Genomic DNA, 17,865 nt, shown 5'->3' on the forward strand with positions numbered 1-17,865 from the left:
TATGGCTACTGGCTGTCCATTGAAATGGAGAAATTGGATCAGGTCATATTTTAATGACATTAAAATGGTCAAGGGTTTAGAAGACAAGTCTTACGAGGATCAGCCAAGGGAGCTGGGATTGTTTAGTCTAGAGAAAAGGAGACTGAGGGGAGACCTCATCACTCTTTCCAGTTACCTAAAACATGGTGGCAGTGAGGTGGGGGTCAGTCACTTCTCCCTGGTGGCTAGTGACAGGACCAGGGGAAATGGCCTAAAGTTGTGTCAGGGAAAGTTTAGGTTGATATTAGGAACAATTTCTTTACTGAATAGGCTCTGGGATATTGGCCCAGGCTGCCCAGGGAGGGGGTTGAGTCACCATCCCTGGAGGTGTTTAAAAGAAGACTAGATGTTGTGCTTGGTGACCTGGTCTAGTGTTGGATCTAGTAGGGCTGGGTAGATGGTTGGACTTGGTCTTGAAGGTCTTTTCCAACTGAAACCATTCTATGATTCTATTCTAACCTGCCCAGAGGGGTGGGTAAGGCACAAAGAATTTTAGTGGGGTTTAACAGGAATTTGTGAGCCTCTGAGATACTCATATTCTAGAGCTGTGCAAAATGTCTTGAATTCTTGTTGAATAAGGAGATAATTAGAACTGATTCTAAAACTAAATCACATGGGAAGTTTACAGCAAGCAGGTGAATTCATTTATATTGAAAAGAATAAATTATAGTGTAGAAAGGTATACCGCCCCTTAAATTAGCTACAGTTTTAAATCAAAATTAAGTGACTTTCCTGCTGTCAAGAAAAAAATAAATCCAAACAACACAGTCCTCCTGTTTCAAGAGAACTCTGTGAGACCCCAAATTTGAGCACGGTGCAGCGCCCAGAACTGCTTAACTATTCATTAGGCTGTCAGCCACAATGCTTGCTTGACCTCAGGATTCAGCAAGTAAAATGTTTTTCAGTTCACCATAAAACTTGTCGCACTTGGATGCCTCTTGGTCTCTATCACTGAGCTCACTATTCAATTCATAATGGTATCTACATGAGTTCTCAACTCCAGCAAGTAAAAGAACAGAGCAGATTTCATAGAATCATAGAATGGTCTGGGTTGGAAGGGACCCCAAGGATCACAGAGTTCCAAACCCCCTGCCACAGGCAGGGACACCAACCTCCAGGCCTGGAGCTACACAAGGTTGCTCAGGGCCTCATCCAACCTGGCCATGAACACCTCCAGGGATGGGGCATCCACCACCTCTCTGGGCAGCCTGTTCCAGCACCTCAACACTCTGTGTCAAGAGCTTCCCTCTAACATCTCATCTAACCCTTTCCTCCTTCAGCTTCACTCCATCCCCCTTGTCCTGCCAGTCTCTGCCCTTTAACAAGCTGATTCCCCTCCTGTTCCTCTGCTCCCTTCTTCTCCAGGCTGAACAAGCCCAGCTCCCTCAGCCTCTCTTCATAGGGGAGGTGCTTCAGACCTCTGATGATCTTTGTGGCCTCCTCTGAACCTTCTCCAAAAGCCCAACATCTTGTATTGGGGACCCCAGCTCTGGACACAGGACTCCAGCTGAGGCCTCACAGGGCAGAGCAGAGAGGGACAATCCCCTCCCTGTCCCTGCTGCCACCCCTCTTCTGATGGAGACCGGGATACCTTGAAATGGTAACCAACAGACAGAACACCTTTCTCCAGGCTTTTTGCAGCAATGAAGGTTTCATGGTCGAAATACTCTTACCTAGGTTGATTTTCCTGGGAAAGATTCTCCCCTCTCTGGTAACCATTGTCAGCCACCTGGGTTGTGGATCGCTTAACAATCTGCTTGAGTTCCTGCTCCAAGCGATCCTGGATGGCTTTCACCGTTTCAGGGATTTTTTTCAGCTTGGCCAGCCCTTTGATGAGTATGCCCATGAAGACAGTGCTGTTCTCCTCTGGATCCAGTTCTGTATCTTCTTTAATTTCCAGAAGGCTCGTTTCTCGCACTGGAAGAGATTTAAAAAGGCATCATCCAAGATTTAAACTATTAAAACCAACACTTAGCACCACACAGAAGAAGCCTTCACAGAACTCCCACCACTTTGAGCAACCAAGGAATAAACAAGGAAGCCAGCAGCACTCAGATTCCAGGGAGGGGGAGGCAATGGATATTTCTGTTTGCTTGGGGGCTTCCCTACATGTAAATCCAACCACCCACACATCTGATTGACTCCTAATAAGTAACTTACACCATGACCTCTGTTTTGGAACCAGAGGAAGCCTGGTGCAATTAAGACATAATAATACCATCTCATTTATAAATATCACTACAAATCCCTTGAAGTTGTTTCAAGGAGCTCCAAGCCCTAAATTTCCAACCCAGCTGTTATCCTACACTGTGTTCATCACAAGAGAAGAATTTTCATTATAAACACTATCAAGCTTAACAGACTTCTGATGAATTTGGCAAAGTTTATGCTGCCAAAGTGAATGATTGTTTGATGTTATCCTGTTCTGCTTTATTACGTCTGTCAAGGGGTTGTTGAAGCTACTCAAATCTTTCAGCATGGCTCCTAGAAAGGAAAAGCAAGAAGAATTAGAGAGGATATTGTGGATACAGTCCTCCTGAAGTAACAGGGATTGCACAGGGAAAAAATCTGTTGCTAAGCAACAAGGAAGAGAAAGGCAAGAGGTACGATGCTTGTTTTAAGTATGTTCATTAATCAACATTTCTTAATTTACAGATAACACTCAGCAACAACAAAAGCATGTCTCTCTTAAAGGCTAGGTGAAACATTTAATACATATATTCCAACACTTCTGTGAAAGTAAGTGTCTTCAAGGCAAACTCAACTAAAGCATCTGGGCTCCTCAGCATCAGAAGGACATGGAGGTCCTCAAGTGAGTCCAGAGAAGGGCAACCAGGCTGGGGAAGGGGCTGGAGGACAAATCCTCTGAGGAGCAGCTGAGGGAGCTGGGGGTGTTGAGCCTGGAGAAGAGGAGGCTCAGGGAAGACCTTATCACCACCTACAACTACCTGGCAGGAGGGTGCAGAGAGGTGGGCGATGGTCTCTTCAGCCAGGGGACTTGAGATGGGACAAGGGGCAATGGGCTCAAGCTGCCCCAGGGCAGGGTCAGCTCAGATGGGAGGGAAAAGTTCTTCCCTGCAAGAGCTGTCAGGGCCTGGCACAGGCTGCCCAGGGAGAGGGCTGAGTCCCCACCCCTGGCTGTGTTTAACAGCAGGGAAGATGAGGTGCTCAGGGATCTGGTTTAGCACAGGACAGGAACGTTTGGACTCAATGATCTGAAAAGTCTTTTCCAACCTTGTCATTCCGTGGTCTTGGAACATCTCCAGTCACGCTGTTTCTTAACAGCCAGTGTGGCAGCACACAGACAAACAGCACTGAGGGATACAGAGGAAGCTGTTCCATCCACCACACCGTGCCCTTGCTTAGAAACGAAAACCTAACGACTGTTTCATCTCGCTGGTACTGAGCTCTGATAAAGGCTGTCTGATGACAGATGACTCTTGTGGTTTCTGCTGCTCACCAGATTATTTTTTTCTCTTACTTAAATCAAAACTTATCCAAGAACCTGAATAAATGTCAAAAGATCCACCAGGAGGATTTCAATGACATGGCAGAAATGAAAAATGGCACGTCACCAGTAGCAATGCAGCCTTGTCGCTGCCTAAGCTATGACACTCCGAACACAAGAGCATCAGCGCCACTCAGTTAGTGCAAGATCAAGAAAACAATATCCCAAAGAGCCCAAGTGATGTCACTTCATAAATAGCATCACAGTAAAAAGATAATGCTTATTTCAGCATCAGTTTACACCAACCTCCACAGCTGAGATGGGTTTCAGGCAGAGGTGCCACTGTTGGGATTACATGGATGGGAAGAAAAGCTCACTAAATCACACACTTTTAGACTTCAACCTACAGCACAAGCAGCACTGCCAGGTAAGAGTGAGGTGAGAATCACAAAATCACAGAATCACTAAGGTTAGAAAAGACCTTCAAGATCATCTAGTCGAACCGCCCCCCTACCACCTGTATTAATTATTAAACCACAGAATGGTCTGGGTTGCAAGGGACCCCAAGGATCATACAGTTCCAAACTCCCTGCCACAGGCAGGGCCACCAACCTCCAGACCTGGACCTACAAAAGGTTGCCCAGGGCCCCATCCAACCTGGCCTTGTCCTCAAGTACCTCATTCAGCCTTTCCTTGAACACCCTGAGGGACGGTGACTCCACCACTTCCCTGGGCAACCCGTTCCAATGCCCAACCACTCTTTCTGAGAAGAAACTTCTTATTTCTAACCTGAACCTCCCCTAACTCAACTTGCAGCCATTCCCTCTTGTCCTGTCACTGGTCATCTGTGAGAAGAAGCTGACCCCCAGCTATCCACAGCCTCCTTTCAGGTAGTTGTAGAGAGCAACAAGGTCTCCCCTGAGCCTCCTCTTCTCCAGACTGAACATTCCCAGATCCCTCAGCTGCTCCTCACAAGACTTGTGCTCCTGACCCTTCCCCACCTTCATCACCCTTCTCTGGACATGCTCTGATGGATCCTGTGTGATCATCACACGTCACAACAGGTAACGACGTGAGGTTTTATGTGCTTAATAACAGAGAGATCAAATAGTGCTTTTTTTCCTCTCTTACACAGGCCTTTTCAATTAAATCTCAGCAAGTTACAGGACAGCCAAACAGACACACCAAGAATGTGTTAATTTAAATTTTGTAAAAGAAAAAGGGTAATATAGGAGATGCTTCAAAGACACATGAGCACTGATACCAATTAGAAGTTAGCAACTGGATACACACATATTTCTGCTCATTCATCACACACCTTTCAACCCACGAGGCTGCAAAGCACTTTGTACGCTGCCTACATGCTCTACCCACTTTGTTAACACTATTTGTTACTCTAAAAAACCCACAGCATGCCAGACATGAATCCAGAAAACAAGATCTTTGGAGCAGGAGTCGTGGAAAAGATGGCACTGCAAATGCTACAGGAGGAAAGGTTTTCATTTACTGGTTTAAAAAAAAACCAACCCCAAACATAAATATCTCCTTTGTCTGAGTTCAACACAAAGACTTCAGAGCCTAAGCAACCTTTTAGAGGACAGGTCCCCATCATTACGCTGCAGCCCCTTTGTAAGCAGGCTGGAAATTATTCTTAATATCACACAATGAAAACCTAAGAGGGAGGAAATAGTACTGGATCCAAATGTGAGGCCAGCATTTAAGAGGACTAAAGGCAGCAATCTTGCCGAGAACTCCGTCAGCACACCAAGATGAACGCTCTTCCATTTTCAAAAGAGCAAACCAATTTTGAAGCCCCTCAAATAAGCAGGACATCGATTTACATCTCTTACAAACAACAGCAAAGCAAAGAGTTCAATATCTAGTAGCAACACACTGGTATGTAAGTTGTGTTAGATCTGATCTTTTGATAAAACAGTAGGGACTGTGTTTCCAGCACATTCTGCTTATTAAACAGGTATCCTGGGTAGCTTTGGGGGCCCATTTATCTGTAAGATCTGAGAAGATTACAACCCTGGGCAACTGAAGGTGTTCTTTTTCTGCATCTTCCTTACTTCAAACATCCTCTTCTGCCATTTAATGTCATCAAGGGGTTATCTGACCACAAAGCTTTTTGGTCCAGGAATCAGCCCCTCCTGTCCCCGACCTCTTCGAAAAAGGCATCAAAGTGGAGAGGCGTTTGTGAAGAAGTTCATCTTGAAAACCACAATCCCACGTGGTATTTCCTGAGGAGCTCCACAGATGAAGGAACATGTCCCTACAGCTCAGCTGTCAGAATTGAAGCCTTCATCTGGTATTTACTCTTAAATTGAGAATATGACTTTGTAATTCATTTTTATCAAGACAAAAGCACAACGTTCTCAGACCCTAGTCCTAGCTCTCCACATTCACCACTTTCTACTTGAAATGCTTCTGTAAAACATACCATGAAAGAGAGATCATTGTTCACACCATAAGCACTTGCTTTATATAGAGAAGCCCTGAAAAATTAAATTATCCTATGGCTGTTTGCAAGGTTCATTTTTACAAGTTATTCTAAATTGCAGGTCTGCTATTCAGATTTGATTAACCTCCTCTCCTTTGTGATTCATCAAAGTGAAGAGAAAAGGGAAAAAAAAAGACCTGTTTTAATTAAACCCAGCTTCACTATATTTAACAATAAGACAGGTAGAAAACACCAAAGAAGGATTTCAGAGGAATTTTTTTTCAGTAACACCCAGAAGTAAATTTCTCCACCTTCCTCGAGACTGTAACAAGTGAAACGTGATGTCAGCAAATGAATACTTTAAAATTTATTAAAGTTGCCTTTCTTCAGCTTAATGAAGCCCTTAAAATCCAATTTTCAGTCTTATACTAAAAAAAGAGCTTCAACACGCTGCTTTCTTTTCCCATGTCAGATATGGACTGCTGCACATAGTCCCCTGCAAGCCAAGAGAAACACCAGACTGAGTGAAGTCTGGCTGAAGCTTTTCCAGATACATTTGTGACTTGATACATTTTTAGCTAAACTGACCCCTCTGAAATCCAAATTTCAAGTGGGTTACATGGTTTAATTCCATTCTAAGATGACACCAAATCATAGTATCACAGAATGACTGAGGTTGCAGGGATTTCTGAAGGTCATCTGGTCCAACCTCCCTCCTCAAGCAGGGCCATCCACAGCCAGCTGCCCAGGACCTGTATCTCCAAGGATGGAGACTCCATAACCTCCTTGTAGAAGCTGCACCAGTGCTCTGTCAGAGTAACAGAAGTGTTTCCTGATGTTCAGAGGGAACCTCCTATGTGTCAGTCTGAGCAGCCCAAGAGAACTCTTGCCCTCTCCGCAGCAAGAGTACTGTGCTGGCTGCTCATGTTTAACTTCATGTCCAGCAGGACCTTTTCTGCCAAGCTTCTTTCTAGTGTATCACAACACCTGGGGCTGATCATCTCCATGGGCAGGAGTTTCCTCTGGTTGAACTTCTTGAGGTTCCTGCCAGGCTGTTTTTCCAGCCTGTCCAGGTCCCTCTGGATGGCAGTGCGACCCTCTGGCACATCAGCCACTCCTCCTTACTTGCTGTCATCTGCAGAGAATACACTCTGCCCCCACATCCAGATCAGGAATTAAGATGCTGAACAGGGCTTAGCCCAGCAGGACCCCCACATGTACCTTGGAGTACACCACTAGCTCCTGGCCTCCAACTAGTCTTTGTACTAGTGATGGCTGCCCTCTGCATCCCAGTCATTCAGTCAGTTTTCAATCCACCTCCCTGTCTGCTCATCCAGACTGTACCTCAACCATTCCCTGCTCACTGCAGGTGGGTTAGACTAGATGACCTTTAAAGGTCCCTTCCTTCCAACCTAACACATTCTATGATTTCTCTTTTGGGATCTTCTGGCACACAGTGTCAAAGGCCTTACTGAAGAGGGGGTAGGCAATGATGACTGCCCTCCTCTTCTCTCTCAGACCAGTCACCTCATGACAGAAGTTGATTGAGTTGGTCAAGCATGAATACCCATGGGTGAAGCCATGCTGACTACTCCTGATGATTTTCTTCTTCTAATAATCTCTGAAAACCACTTATGAAGCACAAGGTTTAAATATGGTTTCTCAAAAGCCTCCCAAAGACAACAACCTAAAGGAGTGGAGATTTTGCCACATTCTCTAATGAAACATGTAGCCATGTAAAAAAAGCTTCTCCACTGAAGCAGCACATCTGAAAACACAGAAAAAAAAATCTACCCTGAGTTTAAATCACTAGGAGGTTGGATCATGCATCACTGATTCATCACCTCCATAGTTACAAAGGAGGAAACTTCCCTGACGGCTCCCTGGTTTGATGGTGCCCTATAAAAACGTCTCTTCCAATTGATGACACCCTCATTTGTACAGTTCTGCCATTTCAGAAGAAAGAATCCTGCTGCAAGAGGCATTTCAATAGCTGCAGTCAGATCCCTAGAAAAGCCAATGTTGATAACTCTTTTAAGCAAAGCAGCTGAAGAAAAGACTCTTGGGTCTTGTTTTTCATTCCAATGAACGGTCAAAATTTGCTGCTACTCATTACAGGAGATTTCATTAGCTGGGTGCTTTTATGGGCAACTAGTAAAATTTAATGTACTATTTTCCATGATTTATGTCCTTGCTGATTATACCCTTTCTGCCTTCAATCTTTCTAGAGAAAGGGATGCAAATTCATCGTGCCCCAAAGGTGTAATTTAAGAGTTGAAGAAACGTCACCTGCTAATTTCTGGTGCTGAATCCTTGTCCTGACCCAGGAAAGGAGACAATGAGCAACAAATGGACAGTTAAATGAGAAATTGGTCCTTTAAAAATTTGGGTCATTTTCTGCTCTGCCTTTCTACCAAGCCCAGAAGAAAACGTGTCTCAAAGATCAATAACTTCAAAGCCTAAAGCCAAATATCCTCTTTCTAAAACTGCTGGTCACACAGTTCCATCCACAGTTTTAAGGACATTAGTCTCTCAAAAACCAGCAGCATTTTAATTTCATAAGGCGACTCTCTCAAACCTGCTCTAACACTGAACTTGGAGAAAACGGAACAAAGCAACTCAGTAAACCATGTTCAAAATCCTCCACAGCCAAGCAAGCATGAAAAGCATGCCTTCAAATAAATACACATGATCACAGAATTAAATCACAGAATCACCAGGTGGGGAAAGACCTTTAAGATCATCAAGTCCAACCATTCCTCTCTTATGCTAAACCATATCCTTAAGTACCTCATCTACCCGTCTTTTAAACACATCCAGGGATGGTGACTCAACCCCCTCCCTGGGCAGCCTGTTCCAGCCCCTAACAACTCTTTCAGTGAAGAATTTTTTCCTAACATCTAATCTGACCCTGCCCTGGGGCAGCTTGAGCACATTTCCCCTTGTTCCATCTCCTGTCCCCTGGCTGAAAAGACCATCGCCCATCTCTCTACAACCTCCTGTCAGATCAGTGGAGGCGGTGATAAGGTCTCCCTCCAGCCTCCTCTTCTCCAGGCTGAACACTCCCAGCTCCCTCAGCTGCTCCTCAGAGGATTTGCCCTCCAGCCCCTTCCCCAGCCTGGCTGCCCTTCTCTGGACTCACTCGAGGACCTCCATGTCCTTCTTATGGTGAGGAGCCCAGAACTAGACACAGCACTCAAGGTGTGTCCTCACCAACGCAGAGTACAGGGGCAAAAATACACCAGTGCACAGTAGTCAATGATCTTATGTTGAGACCACCTATGAAAACATGATGAAATTATGGGGGAAGAGCAACTCAGCATCAAGTCAGAACACAAACCAGCAGCAAGGATCAGTGAGGGAAACCCTAGCTCTGCGAAAACAGACACACAGTTCCTTCAAAGTTTTTCTTAGTTACTACAGAGTTGCAAACCCTTCTTACACTGCAGGAACAGACCTCCTCTTAAACATTACAGGTGCAAAGGTTTGCCCTGAGATGAGAATTCTGGCATTTGCATGGTGATGCAATGATAGCAGGAGACAATCAGCCTTGCTGCTGGATTCCCACCACCTTCTGAGCAAATTCTCGGTTGGATTTGTGCAAACAAAACAGCCAGCTACAGAAAAACTCTGGCTCAGGGAGGGGACTCTCTAATTTTTAGAGCGAATGATAGAGAAGAATCATCCAGGTCAGGTTAACAGGAAAAAATTATCTTTCACATATTTACTGAGTATGTTTGAACAAACAGAGAATAGCACTATGGTGGTTTCAGACCCACCTTTAGAATTAGACCCTAAAGCCCCAGTTACTGCAGGAGTTTCCCAGGGCCAAGTTCAAAGGTCTCCATGTATTTCCACCTACACCGAAGTATTTTGCCTTCTCAAAGCTAGAGCTGGACTTGAGCTAAGAAGTCTCTGCTCCTATCTAATGTCCACTTCTATCCATTGTCCACTGCTTGGATCTAAAAGTTCCATTTTCCCTCTTAAAACTGGGAAGGCTGGGTTATTAAGCACATGATCTATTCAGCATAAAATTTGTATAAGCAACCAACACCAATATTGACTGTTACCACCTCAGCTCATCTTCTGTCAGATTTCTAACACACTCTAAGGAATTCTTCAGGCAAGGGAGCTCTTGGGTTTGCAATGTACTGGGCGAGCATGTTTCCTAGTTCCAGGAAGAGTCTGGCAATGCAGGAACCTTTGTAAATACTCTTCAGAGTACAGAAAGTTCAAGCAGAGAAATAGAATTCAAAAGTGAATATATTTCTCTGAACTGGCATGAAGGGAAAATGTTCCTGGTGAACCGCCGTATCTACAATCCTCAGGTGAACATTAGCGAAGGTTTTGTTTATTTTAAGTGCAGCAGGAACAGCTTTAATTTCCTTATAAAGATTCTACAGCACAAGGTAACATCTCCTTTGGGAAGTGAATGCAGAAAGGACTCAAAATTTTGGCATCTTTGCTGAGAGAGGTTGAATGAGTCAGTGCTTTATAATGACACACATTAATATGCACAGCCACTTTGTTTCATCAATAAAAAGCCCAAGAACTTAAATGACTAAAGGCAGAAACAGCTTTTGTTATGCACACACATAAGTGTTAAATTCGCTGGTGGTTGTGCAATCCTGGAAAAGGCTACTTTTAAATAAAATTATGTGGAAAAAACCCCTACCTGAGTACACTGTGCACTTGAAGCAAAACCATATGCATACATTACACTCATCAAATGTTTTCTGTTACAATCTAGATCTTTCCCAGTCTGAGGGACATTTGCCCAGCGCTTCACTGACTGGTACATGGTGTAACAAAGAGCCAGGCTAAGAGATTATTCCGGTGTTTTGGGCATGAGGAGCAAAACCAGATGTGCAAGAATGAGAATTTTCAAGGCAGATTCTTAACTGACCTATACCAATTGACTGGAGTAGCAGATGAAGCCACCAGTCTCTTTGTTTCCACGCCCCTGGAGTGAGAGGAACACCACCTTTCACTCTCTCAGCATTTAGAGACCACTACTGCAATTCTTACCTGTTGCTTGTATCCTAGGACTTTCATTCAAATACAGTATGAACTGCTTATGAGGGCGTGCTATCACACTATCACAGTATCTTAGCAGTTGGAAGGGACACCAAAAGATATGGTTTAGTAGTGACAGATACTGTTGGACTCAATCTAAAAGGTCTTTTCCAACCTAGTGATCCTGTGATTCTATAATATATAAGATAGGGGTCCCACATACTATTTGAAGTAAGAGATGGTGGAAAAGAGTCTTGGCTTCATCTCTACCAAAAGATGGAATCAAACTATGTATCACAGAATCGTAGGGGTTCGAAGGGACCTCCAGAGATCATCAATACCATCCCCCCTGCCAAAGCAGGGTCCCTAGGACAAGTCACACAGGTCGGCTTCCAGATGGGTCTTGAATATCTCCAGAGAAGGAGACTCCACACCCCCCTGGGCAGCCTGTCCCAGGGCTTCCTCACCCTCACTGTGAAAAAGTTCTTCCCCACATTGGGGGGGAACTTCCTGTGCTCCAACTTGAGACCATCACCCCTTGCCCTGTCCCGGCAGAGAAGAGGCTGGCCATTTCCCCGTTTCCCACACTTCAGACGTTTATAACCATTGATCAGATCCCCTGTCAGGCTTCTTTTCTCAAGGCTGAACAGCCCCAGCTCATTCAGACTTTTACCTATCTTGCACTTCATTCCTCCCTTACAGAAGGGGCACCTTCACAGGTTGGTTTCCCTTCCTACTCCCCATCGTAAGGTGAGACAGAAGATCTCTATCAGATCCAGAACTTAAGAATTTTTTTTCCTTCCCATACAGAGGACTAATATTTTAGGTGGGAAATAACATCAGATACTAGACAGCTAACGCACCACAAAGGAAGGCAGTTAACATCTACAGTGGTGAAACTGGGATTCAGTTTGCTGTGGTTTGTTTCCTTACCTCCCCAAACTGAATTGAAGCAAGAAACTGAATTGAACTTCTCACAAGGAGAGAATAGGAATTCTTAAGTTTCTTCCCCAGAATATTCGCATGATGGTTCTTTTCTATGTTCCTGTGATCAAGCTGCAGCTTCTAGCTCTGAAAAGTTTGCAGTGATGCATCTGTCTCCTGACAAACCTCCACTATGCAGAAATATAGCCTCAGGCTTTGAGAGACTGGCCAACCCAACAGGAGCAGGGCTAGTAACAAAAATCCCTGCAAGATCCAAAGAAAAGGAGGGTCCAAGACAAGAGTCTGGAAGCCAAGCGTGACAATGGGAAAAACCCAGAAAGCAGTAGACATAAGGACAAAAAACAACTCCACGGATGAGAAGATTCAGCATTTGAGGAACACAAACAGGGAAGTTTTGAAAGGAAAAGGGGGAACAGATGTAGGTCAGGTCTGCATTGCTCTTTTTATTCATTTGTTAAACAAGGACAACCCCACTTACTAATCTACTGAAACAATACAAGGATTAATTCCCCATCTGTGCAGCACTTCCAAAGCCTCACAGAAAAGCACCAATGAAACGGGGCATTTTGCTCAGTGTTTGCTGCAGTATCAGGTACACAAGTATCACCACCAGATTATTCCCATGGCTACACAGGGCTCTAGTCAAAGTCCCAAATTTCCCACAAGGAAAAGCTTTGACCTTTTGGCTCCAACAAAGAAAAAAACCCCAACTTGTACAACATCTGCACATACCTGCCTGCTCACATTAGATGGGAGACCTCTAAACAAGCTGAACTGACTGCAAATATCTCTTCTGTCCAAGATATAAAGAACATGATCAGAAGAGGCACAGAAAACAAAGTGTATTTAATTGAAGCTGATGTGGGCAGAATGGGGGAAAGCTGACTCTCCAGGAGAAAAATACAGATATGGGCAAGTTCTGCCCGTGAACATACCAGTCACTCAAATCATAGAATCCCAGAACAGTTTGGAATGGAAGGTACCTTAACACCCATCTAGTTCCAAACCCTGCCATCGACTGGGACACCCTCCAGTAGCCCAGGGTGCCCGAAGCCCCATCCAACCTGGTCTTGAACCCTGCCAGGGATCCAGGGGCAGCCCCAGCTTCTCTTGGCACCCTGTGCCAGGGTCTCCCCACCCTCACAGGGAAGGATTTCTTCCTAATGTCTAATCTACATGTCCTCTTCTTCTAGTTTAAGCCCATCACTCCTTGTTCTGTCACTACACTGCTTGATAAATATTCCCACTCCAGCTTTCCTGTAGGCCCTTTAGGGAATGAAAGGGGCTCTGAGGTCTCCCCAGAGCCTTCTGTTCTGCAGGCTGCGAAGACCCCACCTCTCTCAGCATGGGTCCAGAGCATGGGGGCTCCAGCCCTCTGAGCATTTCTGTGGTCTCCTCTGGACTTACTCCAACAGCTCCATGTCCCCCTTGTCCTGGGGACCTCCAAGCTGGAGGCAGCACTGCAGGGGGGTTTCCCCAGAGCTGAGCAGAATGCCCCTTTTCCACTACTGGGGATGCAGCCCAGGACACAGGTGACTTTCTGGGCTGGCAGCACACATTGCTGGCTCAGGTTGAGCTTCTTGCAACCAACACCCCCAAGCCCTTCTCCTCAGGGCTGCTCTCCATCCATTCTCCACTCAGCCCATGGCCGTGCTACAGTGACACTGCACAAATCACTTCCCCAACCCTTTGTCAAAGGGTATCCCATCAGCAGCATCCCTCCCATCCATGAGGAGCAGATGATATATCTAATACTACTTGTGTAAAACCAGCTGCAAACCTACAAAGTCATTCTGGGAGGAACATATAGGACTTAAATACTCACTGCTGGAGCCTCCAGGAGTAGTGAACTGGGAAGTTTCAAGGAACTTTCGGGGTGTAGACAAGTTAGTAACATCCATAAGTGGTACAGGAGAGGCATCTTTCACAAGTGAACTGGGTGAGGGGAAAGAATTAAAGTGAGTTTACTATTATTTACAATCTTAGTTCACAACAAATAATTCCTTTATTTCTTAAATCTGTAAGCCTAAGCAATAGATATCACAGAACCACAGAGCTGTAGGGGTTGGAAGGGACCTCAAGAGATCATCAGGTCCAACCCTCCTGCCAAAGCAGGGTCCCTAGGACAGGTCACACAGGTCGGTGTCCAGATAGGGCTGGAATATCTCCAGAGAAGGAGACTCCACACACCACTGGACAGCCTGTCCCGGGGCTCCCTCACCCTCACTGGGAAGAAGTTCTTCCACATGTTGGTGTGGAACTTCCTGTGCTCCAACTTGAGGCCATTGCCCCTGGTCCTGTTTCCACAGACCCTGAGAAGAGGCTGTCCATTTCCCCCTGTGTCCCACCCTTCAGATATTGATAACCATTGATCAGATCCCCTCTCAGGCTTCTTCTCTCCAGGCTGAACAGTCCCAGCTCAATCAGCCTTTCCTTGTAGAGGAGATGCTCCAGGCCTTTAGTCATCTCCATAGCCTCTGCTGGACTCTCTCCAGGAGATCCCTGGCTTTTTTCTTCCAGGGAGCCCAGAACTGGACACTACACTCCAGGTGGGGCCTGACCAGGGCAGAGCAGAGGGGGAGGGTCACCTCCTTTGACGTGCTGGCCACACTCCTTTTAATGCCCCCAATGATCCCATTGGCCTTCTTGGCTGCCGGGGCACACTGCTGGCTTACAGCCAACCTGTCGCCCAGCAGGACCCCCAGGTCCTTCTCCACAGAGCTTCTCTCCAACAGCTCACCCCCAGAATGATGTCATATCAAAGACAAAATCTGGTTTCCCAAGGCCTTTGAATTTAACAGCACTCTCAGACTCTTGCGACTGGTCTCACCACCATAATTGGGATAAACTGGAGCTTGCCACAGCACATGATTGTTTCCCAAAAGACACATCCACCTCCAGCATGATTACTGCTGGGATGATGATAAATTAACATGGAACTGTTAAGATCTTTCTGGAAAACTACATATTGAGGACAAGAGATGCTCCCACAGCTTGTGTAAATTACCTAATCCCTCAAGCTTTTCTAATTCCCACTAGAAACCTCCAACCTTTTTCCTCCCCTTAAAATTCCTGTTCTGTACATCCTACAGGCATCCTTCTCTGAATGAATGTCCTACTCAGAAAAGAAAGACTTTCTACGTGGTCATTTTCATAGCAAATCCACACTGTATTATTCACCAAAAACATGCCATGCTGCCCCAGATGGCAGAAAGCTGGATGTGGCAAGGAATCACAAGGTTGGAAAAGACCTTTAAGATCACCAAGTCCAACCGTCCCTGTCCTATGCTAAACCATATCTCTCAGTACCTCATGCACCTGCCTGTTAAACACACCCAGGGAAGTAAGAAGTCTTTAAGAGAAAGGGGAGCAGGTTCCTACAATGGAGCTCAGGATGTTCCCTTAGAGGTCAAAATGCTTTTCAAATTCTGCAAAGACAAGGGCTCAACCTGTTATCCTGCACAGGAACCATCTATACTCCCTACATGCCTGCAGTACCACACTTAGAGGGATTAGTGATGCATCCCAGCTCAGCAACATTAAACAGAACACATGGAAAAGCAGTACATGAAATAGTTACAAGCATTATTGCATCCCAGTCAACAGCCAGTCTAGAGCAGCCCACTAAAACAAAGCAACAAGACAGCACCTTGAGTACTGTGTCCAGTTTTGGGCTCCTCACCATAAGGAGGACATCGAGGTCCTTGACCAACCAGGCTGGGGAAGGGGTTGGAGGGTAAATCCTATGAGAAGCAGCTGAGGGAGCTGGGGGGATTCAGCCTGGAGAAGAGGAGGCTGAAGGGAGACCTTCTCCCCACCTCCACTGCCCTGTCAGGAGGGTGCAGAGAGGTAGGCGATGGTCCCTGCAGCCAGGGGACAGGAGATGGGACAAAGAGAAATGGCCTCAAGCAGCTCTAGGGCAGGGTCAGCTCAGATGTGAGGGAAAAGTTCTTCCATAGAAGAGTTGTTGGGATGTGGAACAGGCTGCCCAGGGAGGGGGTTGAGTCACCGACCCTGGATGTGTTTAATAGACAGGTAGATGAGGTACTCAAGGATCTGGTTTAGCACAGGACAGGAATGGTTGGACTCAATCTTAAAGGTCTTTTCCAACCTTGTGATTCTGTGACCGTCCTCGATGCAAAGGTTCATGTCATCAGGTGTCAATGACACGTGACAGGGAACGTGAAAAAAGACAGAAAATAAGAAAAAGATAAGGCTCCCTGTAGCAGTCGTATAAAACTGCAGTTAATTAGCAGTAGTGCAGTCTGGCTACAGCAAAGCTTTGTGTCTGTTTTTAATTAACAAGATGAGTAAGGAAGAGACTGATGACTTGCTAACAAACCTCCTTCCTAGAAATTTCAACTTCAATCAACCCTTTATTTCATAAATTCATTCAATTTAACTTACTATCTCTAATTTTGGTAAGCATGTTTGATTCCTTCTCCTAATAAAATGCTAATTTATCTTTTCTCTGCATCTTTATCACATGCTGGTTCCCCTTTCACTCCCTGCCTGCGTTTATTACCCCTCTTACTCCACAAAAGTTATCTTCCAATACTGTGTGTCTGTTTTCCAGCCACTATCTTTCTTCCTTCCCTCTCAACAACTCTATTGCCCTCAAACTTAGAATTCATGATATTACAGCTGACAGCTAGTAACCTTACGATTAGTTGGAAATCTTTATAACCATAGATAGAAAAAAAGGAGCTTTTTCTCCCCCCCCTGCATTCTTCCCTTTGCCTGACCTCATAATCATGACATTTGTAGGAAAGCTATATGCATCAGAGAAGGAGAAGAACGTTCAAAGGAGTTGACCTCATCATAATTCTATGGGAAGAGGGGAAAAAAAAAAACAACAACCCAGAAACCCAACAAAAACCACCACCACTGAAGTGAAAGAACGAGAACAGTCTGTTCACAGGCTCAAAGTTACAGAGATGTATTTGTGGAGTTTTTCCACTCTCTGCAGACACAAGCATGAGAAAGTTGTTGCTTGCCAAAAATGAAAGGTTGAGGTGTAAGTCAATGGCATTCACCCAAGAAAGTTTCTGCTTATGCAAAGGAGAATGCTGTCTTCTTCCCTCTTAGACCTGCTGCCCCCAGTAAGGATTGAATCAAACCCACCTTATTCTCCCTTTCTCCTTGTTGCGTTGTCCTACTCGGTTAGTTGACTTGATGTAAAGATGACGGTGTAACTCATCTATCAGGACTAAGTGCATGTTCATCTTCTTACTGTGGAGCTCCAGTCTCAGGTCACTCAGTCCCTCCACCTGAAGAAGGGGACCCTCCAAGGAGTCCACCGCTGACACCTGGAAGGGGAACACATGGAACAAATTTTAGAGGTCAACTCATTAATCTCTCAGGTGTTTTCTCTTTGATTAGGGGAGTATCTGAATCCTGTGACAACTCTACCTATAAACCGTTTTAAAGCAGAAAACATTTCACTTCAATGTCTTTACTTCCATTCCTAAAATATTCAAGATATAAAAAGGGTCCAATACCCAAACAACGCAGATTTTAATGAGCAACCTTCACATATTTTCAGCATAAGACAAGGTAGCTAAACCACAATTCATTAAATAAAACAAATCAAAGCATTCTAGCACAAAATAAAGGATTATCAAGTAGAAAAGCGTTAGAAAAAGATACTGACAATGAAGTTTGATTATCTTTATTCTTTTCATTACAGAAACAACACCACAACATTATTCCCAATTCTATAAATGGGGAGGAAAATTACTTCAATTTTATTTGCCTAAACTGATATGTCATGACACAGCTGAAAAAGCTTTTGAAGCTTCATCTTCTACCTCCATAGGTGCTACATCATGTAACTGCACGATGTAAATAAATGTCACCATTGAATTAATGAAAGCTATTGCTAGTTCAGAGGAACTTCTGAACTCCAAAGCACAGGGCTTTTTTAATATTCTGTCATTAGGGCTCAAATTAAAGAAAGGGCCACAAAAGTGAT

General features: G+C 44.9%; 1 protein-coding gene across 1 annotated transcript in view; it reads right to left on the reverse strand.

Annotated features, from left to right (window-relative positions):
- EXOC4 (exocyst complex component 4) overlaps nucleotides 1–17,865 on the reverse strand; it is a gene marked incomplete at its 5' end in the record, with an annotated part of 481,981 nt that overhangs the window by 407,305 nt on the left and 56,811 nt on the right. Inside the window, 3 exons of the mRNA XM_084273112.1 lie at nucleotides 1,713–1,956; nucleotides 13,717–13,826; nucleotides 17,016–17,200. Of these exons, the coding sequence (XP_084129238.1) occupies nucleotides 1,713–1,956; nucleotides 13,717–13,826; nucleotides 17,016–17,200 (539 nt within the window). The remainder of the gene's footprint in view (nucleotides 1–1,712; nucleotides 1,957–13,716; nucleotides 13,827–17,015; nucleotides 17,201–17,865) is intronic.

Source organism: Gallinula chloropus (assembly GCF_964237585.1).
Source record: "Gallinula chloropus genome assembly, chromosome: 1".
In the NCBI taxonomy this organism is placed as follows: Eukaryota; Metazoa; Chordata; class Aves; order Gruiformes; family Rallidae; genus Gallinula; species Gallinula chloropus.